Source organism: Siphateles boraxobius, unplaced genomic scaffold (assembly GCF_051911475.1).
Source record: "Siphateles boraxobius isolate OS27281-9 unplaced genomic scaffold, OSU_SipBor_1 67, whole genome shotgun sequence".
NCBI classification, from domain to species: Eukaryota; Metazoa; Chordata; class Actinopteri; order Cypriniformes; family Leuciscidae; genus Siphateles; species Siphateles boraxobius.
In genome coordinates, this window is record NW_027509194.1 from 670,001 (window position 1) to 693,743 (window position 23,743).

General features: G+C 41.5%; 1 protein-coding gene across 6 annotated transcripts in view; it reads left to right on the forward strand.

Annotated features, from left to right (window-relative positions):
• The window catches only part of eng (endoglin), a 68,025-nt gene that overhangs the window by 27,648 nt on the left and 16,634 nt on the right, over positions 1-23,743 (forward strand). For all 6 annotated transcript variants that reach the window (XR_013196922.1, XR_013196924.1, XR_013196923.1 and 3 more), the window contains exons 4-8: positions 12,679-12,801; positions 18,000-18,180; positions 18,270-18,441; positions 21,025-21,124; positions 21,243-21,429. Coding sequence is in view for 3 of the 6 variants with exons in the window: in XM_077213900.1 (XP_077070015.1) it covers positions 12,679-12,801; positions 18,000-18,180; positions 18,270-18,441; positions 21,025-21,124; positions 21,243-21,429 (763 nt within the window). In the remaining 3 variants the exon portion in view is untranslated. The remainder of the gene's footprint in view (positions 1-12,678; positions 12,802-17,999; positions 18,181-18,269; positions 18,442-21,024; positions 21,125-21,242; positions 21,430-23,743) is intronic.

Here is a 23,743-nt window from a genome sequence, read left to right on the forward strand (position 1 = left end):
ACTTCAGTGTTTCAGTGATTGCTCACAAAATTATCGAGTTCCCCCGTGAAACTTTGCGTCCGCTCGATTAACATTCGTGTTTTTTTCGTGAAACCATTGTGTTCCTCTGAGAAACTTTACATTCATTTGTAAACTCGTAAACTTTTGTGTTCTCTCGTTAAACTATTGCCTCACAGTCGTCATGAAGTGCAAAATTATCCATATAAACCACTTTTTGCACCGGGCTGTAAACATGTTTTATTCTGCTGTAAAGTTGGGCATTTTAACATGAGGGTTTATGGGATTGAGTCTCTTCTGCAGCCGGTCTCTAGTGGCCAGTGGAGGAACTGCGGTTTAATCACTTCAGTGTTGATGAGAGAGAAGGTTGGCACTTGGTTTCAGGTCAGTGTCCTGTTGCGAGTGTTTTTCTGCAACGCTGTAATTAGCACATAATTCCCTGCACTCATGAATCTCCAGAGCTAACGCTCCCATCATGCAACTCTGCAGCGATGGTTCTCAGTGTTTGTTTGAGCTCGACCCGCTGTGCTGAGGTTCAGTTCATCCCATCAATCCCAGTCCCGAGTCTCTGCTGGGAAACTCCAGCTGAAATGTGATGCTTGTGTTTTTTCAGTCAGATTTATGAAGTGTGTGTGTGTGTGTATGCTGGTCTTACTGCGGATCTCGTTGACTGGAGACTCAGTTTCAGATAAGGCGAATTTTTGGACGGTGTTTTTTTTAAAACATTTTCTCAGTTTTTTCCTTGTGAATTAATTTCCTTAATCTTTTTTTAACATGCACTTGTGTTCTTCAAATGTTAATTCTTAGTTACATTTTTATGACTGTTTCTTAACACACTCTTAAAAAGTGCACTTACAATAATGTCGAATTAACGGTTTTACTTTAAAGGATGGATGCCCATTTTCCTCAAGTTGCTGTGATTCTTTAGGGTGTTCATGTAAAGTTTGTAACACACTTTGGTTAAAATTGCTCAATGGTTGTGTTAAACAACACCCTTTAACCTCCTCAAAAACAGCTCTGTTCACACGACTCGTTTCAGTGCATGTTTCTTTAAATGATAATGAGCAACTGCTCAACCTATAATTAAATCTGTAGTGTGTTTTTCAATATTACATTTAATACTGTAAATATACTAGTTTATAGCTTCATCATTACAAATGTGTGACATACAATTTTAAATAGAAATGGCATTCAAGTTAAATGTTTGTCTGGACACTTTAAACCAAAGACAATAGAAGTAATTATGAAATTACATATAAAGATGCACTGAAGTTCTAAAAAACACTTTAAAGTTCAGCTAATTCTATTCTATATATAAACTCTTTAAAGTAACACCAGGTAACTTTTCAACCTTCATAATATATTTCCAAGTGTCTTGTGATGGTACATCGACTTACAATAGGTTGAATGACACGTCTGCCATAGCCTGACGGGGTCTGTAGCGTTTTTAATCGTACTTTTAAACTTCTGGTTTCGGGTAGTAACCGGCGAACAAAGAGAACTACAAAACTCGACTGCTTTACGGCATATACGTCACTTCCACCACCACCCCCACTTCCTTAAAATCGCAGGGCTGTCAAGTGTCACGCATTGAGCGTGACAGTCACTCATTTCGGTGTTTTGTCACGCTCTCCCGCCACACATTGTATTTCTCACGCTGAAAAACTATTTGTAATATATTTAATATGCCAAAACTCTGGCCGCGCCGTCTCACTGTGGAACCGGCATGAATCAAGCGCGTCTCCTCTGGTGTTGTTCGTCTGGTGTTGTTAGCCAATCAGAAAATAGCACTATTGTATCTGGGTAACATTTAACGCAACAACCAATGACACCCCGTAGTCTGGGGTGTTTTTTGTCCGCCTGACTATGTTACGGAAGCTATCTTATCCTCCGTTTATCTTCATGAATCAGGTAATGATTATTTGTCTTGCCCTAAAGCTATAATGCAAATCAATTTGTAAAATTTGCAGATTTATTTATGGTAGCTTGATATTATAATATTGACGATATATGGTTATTATCTACCACTCAACCATTGCATTGAAGTATCATATAGATTCAGTAAAACGGTAACCAATAGACTAGGCTACTATAATGACAATGGCTTGTAAACGTGATCATCGCGATCATTTGTCGCTATAAAACAAATAAAACCCATGAAATTATATTCATATGACATGCTGAAATATATGCCACTGTACCTGGGATGAAGACATTTCACACGCGACGCAAGCAGAACACCTGCATGTGACCTCCTCCTACAGTGTTCAGGGCTATCATGGTTGTCAACAAATGCACGATGACAGAGTTTACGACAGTAGTAGAGGACAATACTGTTTCCCAACTGTAGAGGGGACCCCGAGAGCAAAAGTTACCTGGTGTTACTTTAAACTATCACATTTTTATTTAATTGAAATTAACATGCAATTGTGTCAGAAAACATAAAAGTGTGCTAAAATGTACTTGTGATGAGAAAATGTATTTTCTCAAGGTTCAAATGATGGACTGAATTCATAATTATGAAACTGGAAATTAACTTAAACAAAAAGGAATGAAATTCATATTAGTTTGTAATTGAATTGATGTTGTTTTGTGCTAATGAAATTCACATGTTGTCTATCTGTGTTGAATTACTTTGAGAGTAATTTTTCCTTCATTCCAAACCAAATTGTGGCCGATTTAATTGAAAAGACAATCTGAGTTTTGCGCAATTCAATGTGTTTCCCCCAGTGAAGGCTTTTCTTGTGTTGCTCTTTCAGATTTATGAAGTGTGTATTATTGATGTCTCACAGACTCCTTTAACACTGCCATAGGCAATGTTTCTTTAACTCAATATTTGGAGGAAGGCTTTTAGAAATCTGTGTGGAAAGTTTCTTGTGTTCTTGCACAGTTGGTTTTTATGACCGCTGATCTACTAATGGAGGTAAAGTAGGAGGTCCAACACAACAAGATCATTACAGTCATTGTTATTCTTCTTTGCATATGACTTTCATTAATATCTTTGACATCGTAGATGAACTGTTGTTCTCCAGGGGGCAGTTTGCAGTTTTCATTTACTCAGACTTGATTCCTGTGCTGGTGTGGTGATGAGGAAAGTGTGGAGATTACGAGTAGATTTGCTCTCAGTATGAGCGAGTCCGGGTTTGTCTGATTGACTCCAGATGGAAGGACAGATTTCACCATCTGAGACTCACTATAGCTGCGTTTCCATTACCCTTCAAATGGCGCAAATTGAAATTGCGAATTGAAAATACACCCAATGTAAACACGTCAATTTCGCAAAAACTCCCTTTTACCGCAAAAAAGTGTTTACGCTCGCATGAGGAGGTTTTTCAGGCAATTCAAAAAAGAATTATTTCGCAAAACTGCAATGGAAACAGTTTTTGGGCATTTACAGTCACCTGACGTAGATGACGCGGTGTGTTTGGACAGAATACGAGACAGAGTTCTTTATTAAACTCATAAAAGACAAACGGATTACAGGAATACTGGATTCTTAACCGCAAAGAAACGCCACAATCACGAGCTGGAAGCAGAAACACCCAGAAACTCCTCATGTATAAGTATAAGAGTCTTTCCTTGCCATTAATGCTTGGATAACACACACACACACACACACACACACACACACACACACACACACACACACACACACACACACACACACACACACACACACACACACACACACACACACACACGTCTCCTTCGGTTAATAATAATGGCCAGTGCGGTGGCTGTGATATACATAAACTAGGGCTGCACAATATTGAAGAAAAATGCGATATGCGATAACTCATTAAATAATGCGATATTCGATATGTGATACAATAATGCTTAAAGAGTGTTAAATTATATTTAAAATATATTTTCAATTATATAACCTACATTTGTTTTTCACATTCCTTTTGTGACAAGAAAACATCTCTACAACTTCTGAAAGTGAACAGTGTTTTACTTTATCACAAGAAGTGTTATTTTAACATCAGTTATTGCAAGCCGTTGCGAAATGCATATCGCGATATATACATTTGCGTTATTTCGATAATTTTGATATATTGTGCAGCCCTAACGTAAACCCACCAACATCCGTCGCCATGATTTTTATAATGACTTATAGCGAGAGGAAAAAATTAGGTTTTTTATTTGCATAACATCGATTAATGGAAAAGCCGTCATTTCGCAATCATTTTTTGTCGACATTTAGAAAAGACGTGCCTGATGTTGTCTTGAGGAAGCATTAAGATGATCTGATTGATCTGAGGATGGATCGTTCTCGGTGGTTTGCTGGACAGCATGTTTGTGGAGTAAGCAGTCTAACACTGGTGTCCTATCCAGACACAACATCAGGGGCCCTATTTTAACGATCTGAAACGCAAGTGTCAAAGCGCAAGTAACTTTGTGGGCTGATCCCGGCGCTGTTGCTATTTTCCCGGCGGGATAAATGCCTCTTGCGCCCGGCGCAAATCTAAATGGCGTTTGTCTGAAGTAGCTTCATTATTCATAGGTGTGGTTTGGGCGTAACGGGAAACAAACCAATAAGAGCTTTATATCACATTCCCTTTAAGAGCATGATGAACGAGGTGCGCTTGTTCCATGGCGCAATACTATTATAACGGCGCATTTACCAGCCGCGCTTTAGAATCAGTTCTCAGCCGAGGAGATCGATGTTCTCGTCAGGGCCGTAAAAGAAAGAGAAGTGACATTGGGGAATGGACAAACCCACCCAAATTAGCTTCGGTTAAACATGCGTATAATAATTTGGGTAAATGTGTAAGCTTTATGCCTATTTTCCCCATCGTCATGGACACAACAATGATTTCCCTCGTGTTTTAATATTTTTCATTATAATAATGTATAATTTGCAAAAAGTTAAATGCATCTGTGTAGATGAGAGAATCATCTACAGTGTATGCGCGTTGTTCACACTCTGTATTATGGCCAAGCATGCGCGCTTAAAATAGCATCTGAATGTACGCGCAACGCGCCATTGACTTTAGACTAGGTTTTTTCTGGTCAGTGGCGCAATTGTTTTATAGAACAGCAAAATAGCATGAGGGAAAGTTTGCGCCGGAACACGCCTCCTCTTTGCGCTGAACCGCCCCGGGGAGCGCAAGTGTATTTCTTATGCCGAGCTCAGACTGCACGATTTACAAAATAATCGTGTCACTGTTGTTTTCACACTGCGTGACTATCTGGGGTAACATTCAGTTGCTGGTGTGTTCACACTGCACGATGGGTCGGCGACAGGAGGTTTCACACTGCATGACTTTACAAAAGAAAGAATCGCCGACAACTTCTCCCTGGTCCGCAAACTACGTTTCACAACCAAACAAACGCGAGAAGTGATAAGGAAATAACGGAAGATCACGCGTGCGTGAGACCGGAGTTCTCGCGCGACTCTGAATTTGTAATTAAAAATGATAGCCTACGAGAAGATTGCGATCCAAATTGACTGGGCGCTGATTTGCAGCGAAAATGAGAAAAATAAACAGTTTATGCAGGAGGAAATGGTTGGGAAGACGAGGGGTGCAAGGACTGTGTTTTGCAAAGAGAGTTGGGGGTAAATAAATAATTTTACAAATGTGCTGTTGCTGCTGGTCATGCAAATGTTTGTGCTTTGTTTCTGTTTGATATAATTGTAAATTTAGGCCTATCTATTAAAATACTGATATTCTGGTCTATAACTCCTCCCTGAACATCATGCTGCCCTGTATCTTGCTCTCTCATTGGCTGTCGGTCATCGCCGATGTAGTTTTCAGTCAGAACACTTTTCACACAGCAGGATTGTGAGTCGCCGACAGGTCCAGATATTTAGCATGCTAAATATCTCACAGGCGTCGGCGACTCGTCGGTGATTCTCTCAGATCGCGTCTTTGCTCATTCACACTGCGTGATTGTCACTCGCGTGAACGAGCACCGATTTGCCTGTGATTTCGGGCATTTGTCTGCCTGCGATTTCTCAAAACCTGTCGGCGAGCCAAAATCGGGGCTAAAATCGTGCAGTCTGAACTCGGCATTAGTTAACCGACGTGTGTCTGTGGAGGGAAAAGTCCGCTTTGCGCGGGTGCAAAATAGGAATGATACATGCGTCAGTGTACAAAGTCATTTGCGCCGGGTGCAAGATAGGGCCGCAGGACTCTTTTCCGTGTTAGCTAGTTAATCTTTTTGAGTTTTTGTCCTAATCAGCCGTGAACGCGATATACGACAAGAGACCATCTCCATTTCTCTGCGACGTTGTGGCTGGAACAACAACATACAAACTACGGCGATAGTTAATGATTATGTGCTTCAATTTTAATGTGCTTCCTTTATAGCCGTATTGAAAACAACAATGGATAACTTACCTCAGATCTTCAAAATAAAGGAAACATTTAAAAGAACATTAGAACATTTAAAACTGTGAACAAACAACTGTATTCTATGACAGATTTCAAGAAGAGGGCTGAGCTTCGAGAGCTCATGATCCGGTATACCGCCAACACGGGCAATCTCCTGCACAGAAACTGTCAGCATTGGTGTTCAGCCTTATATTATCATCTGTCATCTGACTGTACTGTGCATAATAAATGCCAGTTTATGAATTACATGGTGAGCATGGCGGGATAATAATAACTCTCCTAGTGCTTTCATGTGCTGTCATACGTTTCGTAATTCCCACTTCTGAAGACGCGATTACGAGCTTTTCGTATTCAAGTGGCCGAATTCAAATGGCGTTTATGTGCAACTTTTAACTAGGAACATCAAACAACAGAACATTTGTAATGTTTTTTCGGCTCAGAGATTGTAAATCTCAGCGAGGAAACAGAAACGGCGACTCATGGCGGGATCTATGCTAATCGAGCAGATCGTCTACAGTCATGGGCGGGGCTTACGTTAGAGTAGGGGGAAATCTGGATCTGCGCGTTTGGAGAGATTGTTTATGATTTATAGACATTATTAAAAAAAGTATTGGGTGGATTTTTACCATTATAGGCTGCTTGTTTACACACATCTGTTTTTTTTTATTTTTATAAAAAAAATTATTATTAAAAAAAGTATTGGGTGGATTTTTACCATTATAGGCTGCTTGTTTACACACATCTGTGTTCAAACAGCTTATAAAAGTTAATTTTGCATAATAGGTCCCATTTAATAATGTGACAATAGTGCAATATATATGAATTTGATGCACTTCTCCAAATGGTTGCAATTACAGTGCACTTTCAGAGTCTCTGCCCACATGCACTTCTGATTGGCTGTGAATTTTGATTGATTTGGTTGTGAGTGCAGTGCTTTTGCTGGGAGACTCCGCCCACACGCTCTTCTGATTGGCCGTGACTTTTGATTGATTTGGTTGTGAGTGCAGTGCTTTTGCAGAGAGACTCCGCCCACACTCTCTTCTGATTGGCCGTGACTTTTGATTGATTTGGTTGTGAGTGCAGTGCTTTTGTAGGGAGACTCCGCCTACACGCACTTCTGATTGGCCGTGACTTTTGATTGATTTGGTTGTGAGTGCAGTGCTTTTGCAGGGAGACTCCGCCCACACTCTCTTCTGATTGGCCGTGACTTTTGATAGACTTGACGCATCTGGTATGGTGTTGTGTCTGGTTAAGAGACGGTGTAAAGCCACACAGAGGACTGAGTCTCAGTCTCGTAGAGTCAGATTTCGATGATACAGCGACTCTAGATACTGAACACTCGTTACTCTGTTAATTCCTCCATGAAACCTTCATGGCTGTTCTCCGCTCACGGTCTTGTCGATACATTCGTTGCATGGAAACAAGTGTTTCTCTCTAACATGTTTGAAGAGGTCGATGTGCACCGGGTCACTTGTGTTCTGTTCATCTTTACCTCCTTCACTTCATGAAGTATTGTGTTTTTACAACCTAATTCACCAACCCTGCAGGAATGTTAAAAAACATAAAGTTTTTCTGTAATTTAAAAAAAAAAAAATTCTAAACTAATCTTCATCAAGAAACCTACCGAAACCAAATGAAATCGGTCATGACATATGTGGCGAACAGGACGGCCGAGGGACGTGAGAGAACGGCGCGAGGCCGGTGGTGCGATTGCTAATGAGCAACACCTGTGAAGCACACCGGTCTCGCATCTCTCACGGAGGAGCGGAAGCATAAAGGAGGAGCGACGACGTTGATGATCGAGAGAGGAGCAGGCCTGTATTTTAGTTGAGTTTAGTTTTTTGTATTTGTGTTTTATTTTAGCCAGCAGTCGTCCGCGAGGGGCTGCTGGCGTTATTCTTTTTTATTTTTATTTTTTTAAATAAAGTTTATTTGAATGTTCGCCGGTTCCCGCCTCCTTCTTCCCTGAACATTGCTACACTGGTGCCGAAAACCGGGAAGAGGGAGGAACGCGCTGTCAGAGAGTCCTCGCCCCATTGGGGAATCCGCGGTGCCATCGAGCATGGTGGGAGCAGGGAGCGGGGGACTCGCGGCCATGGACGCTCGAGGCGGTGCGCTGGAGTGAGTTGCCGGTTAGACGGTCGAGCTCGCTGCTGGCCGCCTGGGTATTGGAGGGGCGGCTGCCATCCGGGAGGGAGAGGAGGAGTCGCCGCCGCTCGCCGTGGGCCGGAGCCTGCTGCCGTCCACCAATGGAGGCGAGGAGCAGGGAGCGGGGGACTCCTACCATCTGCCCAAGGCACCCGAGGAGCCGTCGCCGTCCACCGAGGGCTACCCAGCGTCACCGCCAGGCACCGCAGAGAAGATCGCCCAGCTGGTGGAGGACCAGATGGCAGCGCGTTGTGGGAACCGGACCAATTTTTTTTTGTTTTCTCTCCCCTCTCTCGATCTGTCGCTCCTCATGCTTCCGTCTCCGTTTCCCTCGGCTTGTCGGTCCATAGCCCCCAGGGATCGCCGCCGCCGGGGGGGGAGTAGGCACAGGCTCGTGGGTACCCCCCGGCCTGTGAGGGGCGATGGGGGTATGTGGCGAACAGGACGGCCGAGGGACGTGAGAGAACGGCGCGAGGCCGGTGGTGCGATTGCTAATGAGCAACACCTGTGAAGCACACCGGTCTCGCATCTCTCACGGAGGAGCGGAAGCATAAAGGAGGAGCGACGACGTTGATGATCGAGAGAGGAACAGGCCTGTGTTTTAGTTGAGTTTTGTTTTTTGTATTTGTGTTTTATTTTAGCCAGCAGTCGTCCGCGAGGGGCTGCTGGCCGTTATGTTTATTTTAGGTAAGCCAGCAGTCTTCCACGAGGGGCTGCTGGCGGTATTTTAGTTTTTTTTTTTTTTTTAAATAAAGTTTATTTGAATGTTCGCCGGTTCCCGCCTCCTTCTTCCCTGAACATTGCTACAACATATTTGAAATTTAATTGGATGGAATCCATGATAACATAGGTGATTCATACTGCAAAATGAAAATATGTCTCCATTTTAATTTTACTTTGTTGAATTCTAATTGGAATTGCAATTTTTCATCCTGTTTTCCAATTTAGAAGGTCTGAAGGACTCACAGCCCTGGCAAACTGAAAACATGTTATTCCGACATTTCCGACAGAAAAATCTATATGCATTTATTCATTGAAATGTGTCAAACTTATAAAATAACCCTTGCTGCATTTTTCTTCTAGAAACATCAGTGCATCTGTAATATCTTGCAGCGTCATATTTTTGTCAACAGTGTGCATTAATATTATTTAATTGCCATCTTGATGCTTTTTTTGTTTGTCAGCAACTTCAATGATGTAATTAACACTTTTGTGACGCATAATGAATAATATAAATCTGAAAACAGATGTCAGTCGTGTTAGTATCTCATTTCCTAGTAAATGATGCATCTTTATTTTCAAGATTCCTAATATTCATTATAGTCTTATTAAAGCCACTCATTTACAGTCTATTACAGAGGAGCATGTCAATATTCTCCTGCACCCTGTAAAGCCTATTTTTTTAATTGAACAATTTATTAACCCTTTATTTGCATATACAGCACAGTATGATATAGTGAGTACATGGAGGAAAAACTGAGCAAAAATATGCAACTTGATTGGATGCCGATATTTATATGACCAAATATGATGAAATTCTCTTGTAATGTAAATCAATGAGATCTTTAGAACAGAAATATAGTGACTACTTACATAAAATGCATCTAAATATAAAAACAATAATGTCTTAGTGAGATGATATTTAAATTAGTGCTGGGCAACGATTAATTGCGATTAATCGCATCCAAAATAAAAGTTTGTGTTTACATAATATATGTGTGTGTACTGTGTATAATTATTTTGTATATATAAATACACACGTATGCATGTATTTATTTAAGAAATATTTGAATGTACAGTATATACTGAATATATATTTATACACGATTTATATTATTCAATTCAATTTAATTCACATTTATTTGTATAGCGCTTTTAACAATACACATTCGTTTTAAAGCAGCTTTACAGAAAATCCATGTTACAATTTATATAAATTATATATAAATAATATAAAATATTTAAATATTGTATATATAAATAACACATTTTGCAAAATGTATATGCATGTATATTTTATATACAAAATAATACAGTACACACACAAATATTATGTAAACACAAACTTTTATTTTGGATGCGATTAATCGTTGCCCTGTACTAATTTAAACGCTTCGTTTTATGATCAAAGCTCTGTAGTTTTAAAACATATAATGCAATGCAATACAATGATGATTGAGAGATGAACAAATAAACCTTCCTCAAAAGCCTGATGATCATAATTAATACTCATAATTTTTCTAAAATATCTAAACCTGCTTCAGTCCAGCTGACATATTACTAACAATATCAAAGCTATCCTTACATTTACTTGTTCAAAATAAGAAAGATTTCACAGCACAAAAACACGTTGAACAATTATACTAAAAGGCTTTTACTTGCTAAAGAGTCTACACTATCACTAGACTGTAGTAGATTGTGTGCGACAGATTTATCAGCAAATCTTGTTGATCTTTTAGAGACCTTAGAAATGTTTTGAAATTTTTGAAAAAAAAAAAAACTGACAGGCTTGATTAAGTCTTAAGGTTTGCATTATTCTTTTCCATTGTGCTGTATAAATAGAGTCCCAAAAAAGAAAAAGTGGCCTTGAAAATCCCGGATGATGCACTTAATTAACCGGGAAAAGGAAGTTTGGAATGTTGGACACTTCATGCACTGTAGCCGTGTTGAATAACCTTATAAAATGAATACACTACTAGGCAGTTGAGTATATAGTGTAAGTGCATGGGTTATTTTAGCTGTACACTGTGTTACCGCAGTAAAGCACAGGTAAAGATAAAGGTAAAGCTTGTGAGCCCAGGCTTCCAGTCCTCACTTCAGCGCGTCTGAATGTCTGCAAAACAACGACGCCACTGCCAGACCAGCACAAATGTTTATGGTGCGTGATTTCTGTGCTTCCTAATCACAGGAAAAGAGCCTGTGGGAATTTCTGCCGCCTGGATCAGATTGTGTCTCATTTACTCCAACTTTACTCTGTGCATGTCTTCAGATTCAGATCCTCAGCTGGTAAAGAAAGAGTGATCTGATCTGAAGCGAGTGTGTGGGATAAGAAACGCGTGAAATGTGGATCGGATCACTGGACTGTGCTTTCGTTTCGTGACAGTTAAGAGTACACACAAACACATCTTCACAATCACCCAGTACACTTGAGATTATAACCGCATACTAGCGTTTTCTGATGCTTGTCCATGGTTGCTAAAGCTTTGCTATTGGTAGCAAAGTTATATAACATTTATTGTTGATTCATATTTGAGATATATCTATTTAAATGTACTTTTGATGAATGTAAATGTGTCAATTTGTGTTTGTGTGTGTGTGAGCGTGTGTGCGTGTGTGTGTGTGTGTGTGTGTGTGTGTGTGTGTGTGTGTGTGTGTGTGTGTGTGTGTGTTCGCGTGCATGTGAGTGAAAGTGTGTGTGTGTGTGTGAGCGCAGGTGTTTGTGTGTGTGTATGCATGTGTCTGTCTGTGTGTGTGTGCATGTGTCTGTCTGTGTGTGTGTGCATGTGTCTGTCTGTGTGTGATTGCATGTGTTTATTGTTGATTCATATTTGAGATATATCTATTTAAATGTACTTTTGTTGAATGTAAATGTGTCAATTTGTGTGTGTGTGAGCGCGTGTGTGTGTGAGCGTGTGTGAGCGTGTGTGAGTGTGTGTGAGTGTGTGTGTGTGTGTGCGTGCATGCATGCGTGTGAGTGAGAGAGAGAGAGTGTGTGTGTGTGTGTATGTGTGCATGTGTCTGTCTGTGTGTGTGTTCATGTGTCTGTCTGTGTGTGTGTGTGTGTGTGTGTGTGTATGAGAGAGTCTGTGAATGTGTGTCTGTGAGTGAGTGTGTGTGCGCACGCTTGTGTGTGTCTATTAGGGAGTGTGTGTGTGTATATATATATATATATATATATATATATATATATATATATATATATATATATACATATATATTTCATACATTTTATATTAATTATATACTACAATAATGTTTATGGGATGAACAAATATATATATATTTAAATTGGAAAATATACCGTGCTGTTTACTGTGAAAGCTTTTTCTCTCGTAATTCTGAGCTTATACCTAAACTAGCAATTGCAAGAAAACAAGTCAGAACTGCGAGATAGAAAGTCAGTTATTTGGTACATCTTTCTAGCTAATGGGCTCAGATATTAATTTCAGAAACCGTTCTTGTATTTTCACAGGATCTACAGATGTTCTTCTCCCTCAACGTAACTGCAGCGAACCCGTCTGTGCTGATCATAAGATCTACAGCCACAGAAACCATCCGGGTCCTGCTTCAGGAAAACCCTGCAGTGAAGATCATAGTGAGTACCAGTGCATTCAGTCTAGATGAAAACAGTTCGTTTGTAAATCACTACAAATAAGAGATGTTGTACATGGCAAAGAATGCATACACGTTTGTTGACGAGCTGCCAGCACAAAGACTCTTACATCCACGTCTTTATATTGAACAGTGGAACTAATGGCCCGTCGCGTGGGATCCGCTGGCAGGTGTCTGACAATAAAACCAGACACAGCTGTGCATTTCAGCTCTGTTTCGAGAGGCAATTAACCCTGTTTGTTTAGCCTGTGACCGCATGGGAATTTGCAAACAGACTTAACTAGTGTAGAATATAGATGTGCCAGAGCACTCGAAACAAAACAGCCCGGTATGACAATTTGTTTTCTTCAATTTTTTCTTTCCACCGTCGGAACTTGTTAACCTTTATTAGATTGCTGTGAAACAGAGCACAATGGAGTTACAGTGCAAAACCGAAAGGGAGCGAACAACGTTTATAAAATTCAGCTACGAATGTGTCTGAATTCTAAAGCTTCAAAATATTAAAAATTTACTGTTTTATGATGGCCTGGAGGATTCATGTTGCTCTGTCTTGAGTCTGGAGAAACAGCATGTAAATATCAATGAGACACAAATAAACACCACTGACCATTACCAAGAATAAATATACAGAATATATCAACACTATTTTAACCTCAAATCTCTGTGTTTTGATGTCTTTAACTAGACTGTATTGAAAACATGAACAAAATAATTGTAATGGGTCAGGTAAGGACAGGTTTAAGGGGTTAAGACTGTAATTATAGATTATCAATTAGAAATAGAATTACATGCAGATATTTTTTACAAGATAAGCACAGTGTAAAAACATATATGTACACACAGAGCACTGTATAAAAGCACAGAGAGGTGACGGTATTCCCTAAGCCTACTGCCCAAGATATAAGCCTCAGAGAGGCCTTCGATACAATGAGGGCCTACCATGGCTGCTCAAAGGCTTGGAACCAACAACTTCCGTTGAAGGGGTTCCTTTAAGGAAATATGGCCAGGAGGTCTGGACGGAGTGCCGTCCAGTCACTTTCTGAGGGGGACACAAAGTCAACCCCACATGCCACCAGGGAGGCGGACCTGGTCTAATTTACTGGCCTAGTCTTTGCCAACAACCCGTCTGTTTCCTAAACAGAGTCTTTTACATTATCTGCCTTACTTCTGTCAGAACCACTATCGTTGAATAATATCGACAATTAGCATGCAGTTTGGATTGGCGGTATGGTTCTGTTCTGGGCAAGCAGCCTAGCATGGATATGGGTCTGCGGGGGTACGCCGTCGATTCGACGCAGAAGCATAAAACAGGCTTTAGGGTAAACAGAACAGAACCAACATGAATGTATTGCAGATATCTTTAATTCAAGATTTTAAAGTACAACATAATTTGAGAATTTATTCTGATTCAAAGGGGAATCATAATGCCAAATCCTGACTGGAGACAGGTGGAGCTGGGGAGGGAGGAGGGTAATTCGCTCCTGAGAAATGCGATAGCTGCTGATAATACTGAGGAGCTTATATATGAATACAGTGATAGGCGTCGTATTCCTTGATTTGTGTAGACATCCGATAGTGAGGACTGCATATAGTGGCAGTAATCGCTCACAGACCAGATCATAGAGATGGGCATCCTGGAGGGTAGAACTCACCATAGCGCTTTTTAACCCTTGCAAACCAGGGGAGTAACTCTACTCGATCCTTGATCTATACTGTACTTCAAGCCCCGTGGAGGCTGTGCACTCTTAAAAGGTCTAACAGTGAGGCCTCCTGAGAGTCCTTCGACCTTCCGACCAGACTTAGGGAGCTAAGTATTCATACAGAGCAATTCTCAGATAGATTCTGGAGCACTATGCTCAACCTGATAAGTATTAACCAGGCTCTGGGCTAGAATCAGGGAGGCTCAACGGGGGCCTGCAACGTGTTACGTAATGCCTTTGCCATGCTAAGCATCCAACTCTTTAGGGAGCCGCCTACAAGAAGGCCTGTTAAGGCAAGCCTCAGAAGCCAGGTGTTCTCACAGACATTTCTGTGGGCCTGGTTATACTTATTTAACATTGCCCACAGGCAGTGTACTCAGGTTACTATCGACCCTTTAAAGCAAGGGGAGTACAATCTTACGCTACCAGACTATTGAGGAGCCCTACTGTAAGGTCTACAGCTTCGAATGTCACGGGTGTCAGCCCGGGCAGTGTTTTGACTCTAAGGGACCATACTCAGCCATCCCAAATGGTAGGGAGTAACTAATCTCTCTCTACCTGAGCCTGGGTGGTGAAGGGTGAAAACATGCGAGCTATGAGTTGCAACAAAGTACTCTAAATAATGACCCCAACAAGGCTGTACTAGTACAAGTACTATCAGCATGACCCTGAGTAATGTATCAGGGTCGAGGCCTGTTATCTTGTATTTTTTAAAAGACATATTCTGTATTCTGTACTAATCCCAAGGGACCTTATGAATTGAATTCTTTTATTTAAGGGGCTCAGAGGAAAACCCCCTTTTCAACTTAAGGCCTAGCTGGATAGACTAGCTACTATACTCAGCTCTAAAGGGTGGAGGCATGCGCATACTGCTTCTAGAGAAAAGGGCCTGCCAACGCCCATGAGATATCTGCTCAAGGCCGGTGCCAAGGGGGGGCATTTGTGGGCGATGCCCCCCCAAACGAATTACTGTGCCCACCCATCCAAACCTTCCTTGCCTCCCTCCCCGCTGAATGCTAATGATTTCAAATGCATGAAATGCGTTGAGTGCGGTAAAGTTAGTTTTATGTTCGATATTCGTTATTTGTTTTTGCCGAAAAGTATGCCCTGCTATTCAAGCGAGATGTCATGTGTCAAGTGGCTTGTAAGGCAGGACCGAGCTTTCAGTGTCGCTGCCTCCCAAGCGGAGAGATAGTTCGCGAACGCCTTGTCGATTTGGGGCATCCACACACACTTATGTTCACGCATCCCCTCAACATCAGCATAGTTTGCTGGCTGATGGCGATAGATGCGTGCTGAATGTGAATTCTTCCACGCCTTATTGATCTCAGTGGGTAGATCGGGCAGGAATGGAAGGCTCATGGCAGCTGGGGAATTATGGTCGGAAAGGAACAATTTCAAGCCTGCCATGAGTGGACCATTCCCTCACACGGTCCCACGGCAGTTGAAGCGTCGCCGAAGCACGTTTCGTAACACCCAACAGCTCTAAATATGTGGGGCAGCGAGGCTGTGAGTCTCTCTTTTTATCCCGAGGTTTACTGCATCCAGGCCGTATCCGGATCTGATGAAGGACCTGCGCCTGGACACGACGACAATGCAGTCCTGAAGTGTCAACTAGTCTCTCACTTGTGAAGGCCTCCTTCCCATTACCTCTGTACTGATAAAACGGTGTCGTGATTATTCCGATCCACGTGGCTACGCTGAAGCGATAAAAATTCTCAGAGCCACCAGGCACTGTTTTATGCAAATGAGCGACCGGATCTCATTAAAGGTTTTCTGTTAGAACGGTGTCGTGTTAGCGGCCACTAAGTTAATAACTAAAGATCGTTGCGAAGTGAATCAATCAAAATTGGCTTTAGCTGGACAATAACTTTACTCTAGAGCTGCTGTAAAGCCAAAACAATCTCTGTTACTTTAATTTCCTATTATCACTGTAAAGCTGCTTTGAAACAGTCCATATTGTTAAAAGCGCTATATAAATGAAGGTGACTTGACTTGACTTGTGAGGGTTCAGGTGGTAAATCCTCTTTGGCTCTTTTGGGCTGGTTGCCAGCAGACTCCTCTGGGATCTCCACGATCTGAGTCTCCGCTCTAGCTCAGCACGAACGGGACCCGAACCTTTCGAAACGGAACTTAATAAACATTCCTTTTCAAATGTTCTTCTGAGTAGATGAAGCAGACAGACACTGCCATCTAGGAGAGAGTGCCTGACTGTAATTCACAGGCTTTAAACAGTATTACAGATAGTGTTATGAAAAAATTTATATCAAGTAATTGTTTTATAGGGCTGGGTATCGTAACAAAATTTTCGATACCGATACCTTGACTTTGATACCGGTTCCTGAACAATACTTTTTTCGATACCAATTTTATCAATATAACATTACCTAAACCTAAAAAAAAACTTTAATTTTTTCAGTTTGTTGACTTTTTTACACTCATATTTTGAGTCTGTAAAAAAGCACCAATGTTAAAGTTTTCTATGTTTCCTAATCATTTAACAACATGTATTCTTTACTTCAATGAACTCATTGTTTTGCCTTAACTTAATGCATTGTTTAACAATGAAACTGAATGAAACTTAATTGAAATGCATTACACACAGTCACCTCTGATAACAGATCACTTTAAATTGTAATTTAGACATGCATTTTCTGTAAAGCTGCTTTAAAGATATTTTAATTGTTTATTAATGAACAAGTGTTTACTAAGTGTGTTGGCTGCAAAGATGATTGTTGCGAATTTGCGATGCTGACTCGTCATCCCTACAGTAGTGAACGCGCGCGCGCCTGTATGGAAAAGTAGACATATTTTGAACATATATAGAAGTATTTCTCATGTCTGCATGGCAAGTATCCTATACGCTGAGTTTCGGTTCATATGTGACGTGCTCCAGTTCTTGTAGTCGAAGACGGATAAACTTCCTACTCCCAAGTGTATTCTGTGCGCTTTTAAGTGCCTTATCAGATTTACAGTGTTGCCGGTCTTGGCAGCAATTATCTTGTCGAAAATATTGCATCGGTGCTTATAGCATCGAGTCGGGTACATAGGTACACTTTTGATCATTTCCACATATTTTCTATATATCTGGGTTGGGACGCTTACGCACACACACACACACACACACTACAGCCTCACGTGCGACGAGGCACGTCTCTGGGCAGCCGCGTAAACTAGTGTTTTTCCGCCACAGCCAATCATGCTGCATGTTTATTGTTTCACTGACGTTGACGAGATTAACCACTTAGGTACCGAAATTTGGTACCGAAAAACAAGACATGTTTCGATACTCGGTAGTATCGAGGCAATTCGGTCGGTACCTAAAAAGTACCGAACTCGATAGGCCTACCCAGCCCTATTTATTATTTGCATTTAGTGTTTTGAACCACTGCACCACAGAAACAGACTGGCCTGCATGTGGAGACTGAAGCAGATTTATATTGTGTCTTATCCTAAAAGGAAACTCCCATCTATTTCACAGGTGACGAATGGGACTTCAATACAGTTTTTGGGAAGTATATCTCAGTCTCATCCGACAGAAGTTGTCCCGTCGGCAGACGGAGATTCTGAACTTCTGAAATGGGCCGTAGATAAGTATGGAGGAGTCACATCCTTCACCACGGCACGAGATCCCAGTGGCATCAGTTTCACTGGGATGACGGGTAAGATCAGACTCTCTGCTGCTTCATTGGCTCTGACGTTGTGTGTGTTATCAGTGATCCAATCATTTTTGAAACGCTGCCTTTTCCAGGCAAGCTCTTCCAGCGACCCTCCATATGTGAGCTGCAGCCAGAAACACCAGCAGAAAAACACTTCATAAAGCTGGACCTGTTCGAGTCATCCAATGAGCTGCAATCATGTTACATGAAGCATCCTGGAGAACAGCTGCACGTGATTAATATTCCTGACGACGTCAAAATAAGGTCAGTGTCATCTTGTAAACTTCACCATGGAGGTTTCTAAAAATTCCTGTATTACCTTCCATTGGTCCAAAATGCTTCTTCATTGGTTACCAGCACTGTACCATCTGACCTCCTATCACATCTTCCAATAAATCTGTTCTCTTCCGTCTACACTACCAGTCAAAATGTTTAAATAATTAAAGTACCCCTATTATGCTATCTTAAAGGTCTCCCACAATATGTTTAAATGCATCTAAGGTCAAAAAACACTTTAATTTTCTCATAATATCCACTGCAGCATCGGCTCTTTTCTCTCAGTGTCTGAAACACTTCGTACAAGGATTCAGTCTCTCTAAGCCCGGGCTCTCTGAGAGCTACTCTGCTCTGATTGGTCAGATGTTCCAGTCTGCTGTGATTGGTCAGAAACCAAATGCTCATTATCATATCTGAGTCTCAGCTCTTGATATACATGAATATCAGATGATGTCACCAACGTCTCCTCACGGACGTCACTCAATTCTAAAACTTGTCTTCCGCCATCTTGAGTACCTGATTCGGCAAGATCGATACATCAGTCGCAAAGGAACTAGAGCTTATTCTCTGGCTGAGCCCGAACTTGCGGCCCGATATTTCCCGTCACTATCCTCGGGCCGGGCCCTTGATCTAGAGACGTGCACTCCCAATGCAAAAGAGTGCGGCGCGGGACTAGATTTGATGGCCGAGTGCGAGCAGCAATGCACTCTCTGTGTGTGTGCGCGTTGCAGGGAGAGTAAAACGATTCGGGACTCCCGCAAACTGGAAATATCTAGGAATAAAACATATAAAAACTAATACATTTTTGCAGAAAAGCAACAAGAACTAAAACAAAATAGAGACGATTTACAGGGCAGAGTTTCCTTTTAAAACACGTTTGCAGCGTTGAGCCATGTAGCCAATCACAGACATACGTGTTGATTTCTTCAACGCAAAGGCCAATCAGAAGCATTTAAGATAGACTCCCCTCACCGCTCAAAACCTCTATGCTCAAAATGGACTTTTTGTTCAGAGCTCTGTATGCTGACAAATCCTCTAATTGTAACAAACAAAGTGTATATATTATGAAAGATTCATTGTGCAGTCAGCTTAATTGATATTAACAGAGATGTGAGATCGCGATTAACTGATATCAGTTGCAGTTCTGGTGCCTCCGTCTCAGCATAGGCTACAACGCGACGTATATTCACATCAAATGTTAACGCAGAGGAACGGGACAATGCAGTTCACATAAGTTCATTCTTTGCATGTGCTAACAAGTCATTCATGTGTTGATGCGCGGTTCTCACGAGCGCTTTTCTCAGCGCGTACACCCGAAGCGCACGCGCACTAAGCCTGTCTAACAACAGCGACAGGTTACTGAACAAAGTTATCTTTCTAGTCTTATTGCCCGAATACTGTCAAATACACACAGGGTTTACATAAACAAAGTTGGTTATGTATAAAGTGAAACAAACAGAGAAAATCTGCTTCCTAGCTAATGCCGTCAGTATTGTAGACAGTACTCGGCAGGTACTCAAGATGGCGGCAGTCAACTGGAAAAAGAGCGGATGACGTAACAGGTCATGTGACTGATATTCATGTATACATCGATACGAACAGTAATGATGGTGTAGGATTTAATTCAATTCAATTCAAATTTATTTGTATAGCGCTTTTCACAATACATATTGTTTCAAAGCAGCTTTACAGAAAGTGCATTTCAGAAAAGTACATAGAAAAAATACAGTTAGTTAATCATGTATTAATTTAGGGCATAACATATCGCCGGCGTTGAGTTGTCTCTTCACAGGCGTCGAGTCGTCTCTTCACAGGCGTCGAGTCGTCTCTTCACAGGCGTCGAGTCGTCTCTTCACAGGCGTTTAGTCATCTCATCGCAGGTGTTGGGAACTCTGAAGTCTCCGTGAGAGGCTGGATACAAACTGGAGCTGACGAACGCCATTTACCTCGGTACTAGCGTCCCGAGATAACAGCAGAAAGGCAAATGGGAAATAATTAGCATAGCTGCTGTTCATAATATTAATGCATTCGATCTGATTCAACAGTGGTATAAAAGGTAAGCATTATGTGAATGCTTGGCTAGAGAGATGCGTCTTTAATCTAGTTCTAATTTACCGTATCAATCTCATCAAAGTGGATTTGCTTTAGCAGCAGAAAACAGCGTCTTCTCGACACGAACAACACAAAACAAACTCTTCCAGTCGCAGATAAACTACAGTGTTTTAGGGCGGGGCTAAAAGACGCTGTTCACCCAATCAAGACCAGAGACCGCAAATTTGTTACATTGTTGCATAGGCATGTAACATGAAGTGAGACTGGAATTACTGACGACTCGTTTCAGTTCAGGATCGGTTCTTTTAGGAGACAAAAACTTAATTTATCTGCACTTTAATCTTTTAAATTTTCAGAACTTTAATCTTTAAAATTTTCAGAACGTTTACATTCACAAACAGCTTTATTACACACTACATGAAAGGTCATATCTAAAAGAGCATAAAGGGGCACTATAAATGCTGCCTTGAACATAAGGACATCTCTCAAAAACATTACAAATGTGTAATTTTCTTTCAGGCATGTGTCTGTGCATTTGCCATCTAAGTCTAAACTGTTCCTCAGAGGTCCACCAAACACTGAGTGGAAAATCAACGCGAGTCTTGACGTCAAATTTGTGGTGAGCATGATCATCAAAAATGAACTACAAAATCTGTACTGTTTTTATTGTAGAACCTAATAAATAAAATGACAGACATCCTGTATATCAGCTTCTAATGCATCTTTCCTTCCTACAGTCCAACAACCCTATAATCATTGATAGCCTGAGAATATCCCCGAAGGAAAAAGGGATCTCAGATGATCCTAGAGACATCAGACAGAAGGTTATGTCATACTACAACACATCCATCAGCAGCTACTCTGAGATCCGCCTGAACGTGTCACACATCCAGCTGTGGTTCAGAAACAACACCAGCTCCTCGGGTAATGCAATGTGGATTTACCATCTCCCTCAGTGCTCGAACTGGGGCGGCACTTCTACATTTTACTCTTAAAGGACAATTCCGGCCAAAAATGAACCTAGGGGTAAATAACACATGGGTACCGAGTCGACCGTTCTCTGGGATGCGTTTTCATGATAATCGAATGTACCCAGTTTTAACATTAGTTTTAGTTTAACCACTGATTATCTTATAACACTACAATTATTGACCAAGGGGGAATTTATAATATTGGGTTATTTTAGACTCAATATTGTCTGTTTTTGCTGAAAATATTACCTATAAATCAATCAATCAGGCAAAACCAATGATTCAATGACTCATTCATTTACATTTACATTTATTCATTTAGCAGACGCTTTTATCCAAAGCGAATTACAAATGAGAACAATAGAAGCAGTTAAACTAACAGTAGGACAACAATACGCAAGTGCTATAACCCCTCTCAGTTTAACTTTTGTGCATTTTTTTTTTTTTTATAGAATAGAAGAGAAGAGAAAGTGTTAGTACTACTGAATCAAGTGCTGCCGAAAAAGATACGTCTTCAGCAGTTTCTTGAAAGTGGCTACTGACTCAGAAGCTCTGGTTGAGTTAGGCAGATCATTCCACCAACAGGGAACAGTCATGGTAAAGGTCAGAGAAAGAGATTTTGTGCCTCTTTGTGATGGTACCACAAGACGACATTCGTTAGCAGAGCGCAAGTTTCTGGATGGCACATAAGTCTGAAGTAATGAGTTTAGGTAAGAGGGAGCAGTGCTAGTGGTTGTTCTGAAGGCAAACGGCAGTGCCTTGAATTTAATGCGAGCGGCAACTGACAACCAGTGCAATGTAGTGAGGTGAGGAGTGATGTGTGCTCTCTTTGGCTCATTAAAGACTACTCTGGCTGCAGCATTCTGGATCAATTGTAGAGGTTTGACAGAGCAAGCTGGAAGACCAGCCAGGAGAGCATTACAATAGTCCAGTCTGGATAAAACAAGTGCTTGGACAAGGAGTTGTGTAGCATGCTCTGTAAGGAAGGGCCTGATCCTCCTAATGTTGTGCAAGGCAAATCTGCAGGACCGGGCAGTTCTAGCAGTGTGGTCTGTGAATTTCAACTGATCATCAATTACAACCCCAAGGTCCCTAGCTGACCGTGATGGAGTTAAGGATGACGAGCCTAGCTGAATGGAGAAGTTGTGATGAAGTGTTGGGTTGGCCGGGACCACAAGTAGCTCTGTCTTCGGAAGGTTTAGTTGAAGGTGATGGTCCTTCATCCAGCCAGAAATGTCTGTTAGCCAGGCTGAGATACGAGCAGCTACCGTTGGATTGTCAGGCTGGAATGAGAGGTAGAGTTGTGTGTCATCAGTGTAGCAATGATAGGAAAAGCCATGTTTCTGAGTCACAGATCCTAGTGATGTCATGTAGATGGAGAAGAGGAGTGGACCAAGCACTGAGCCCTGAGGCACCCCAGTAGCTAGATGTTGGGTCTTAGATGCCACACCTCTCCATGACACCCTAAAGGACCTACCTGAGAGGTAAGACTCGAACCATTGGAGTGCAGTTCCCGAGATGCCCTTCATCTTTAGGATTGACAGGAGGATCTGGTAGTTAACTGTGTCAAAAGCAGCAAACAGATCCAGCAGGATGAGGACTGAGGATTTGGAAGCTGCTCTTGCCAGTCTCAGAGCTTCAATTACTGAGAGCAGGGCAGTCTCAGTTGAGTGTCCGCTCTTGAAACCAGACTGATTGTTGTCCAAGAGGTTGTTCTGTGTAAGAAAGGAGGAGATCTGGTTGAAAACAACTCGTTCAAGTGTTTTCGTGACAAATGGAAAAAGAGATACCGGTCTGTAACTTGTTAGATGTGCTGGATTTAGATTGGGTTTCTTAAGCAGTGGGGTTACTCGAGCCTGCTTAAAAGCTGTGGGAAAAGTACCAGTGTGAAGAGAGGTGTTTATGATGTGCGTGAGTGTGGGTACAACTGAGGAAGAAATGGCTTGAAGTAGATTAGTGGGGATTGGATCAAGCGGACAGGTAGTAGGGCGATTGGAAAGGTGGAGTTTAGAGACTTCCGCCTCTGAAAGTTGAGAGAAGGAGGGTAGAATGTGTGCGTTTGTTGGTAAAATGTGTGTGTCAGTTTGTGGATTGGTAAATTGGCCGCTGATGGTGGTTGTTTTTTCTATGAAGAATGTGGCAAAATCGTCAGCTGTTAGGGTTGATGAAGGAGGAGGAGGGTTAAGAAGAGAGGAGAAGGTTTCGAAAAATATGTGAGAGTCAGAAGAATTGAAAATGTTGTTGTGATAGTAAGCCATTTTAGCAGT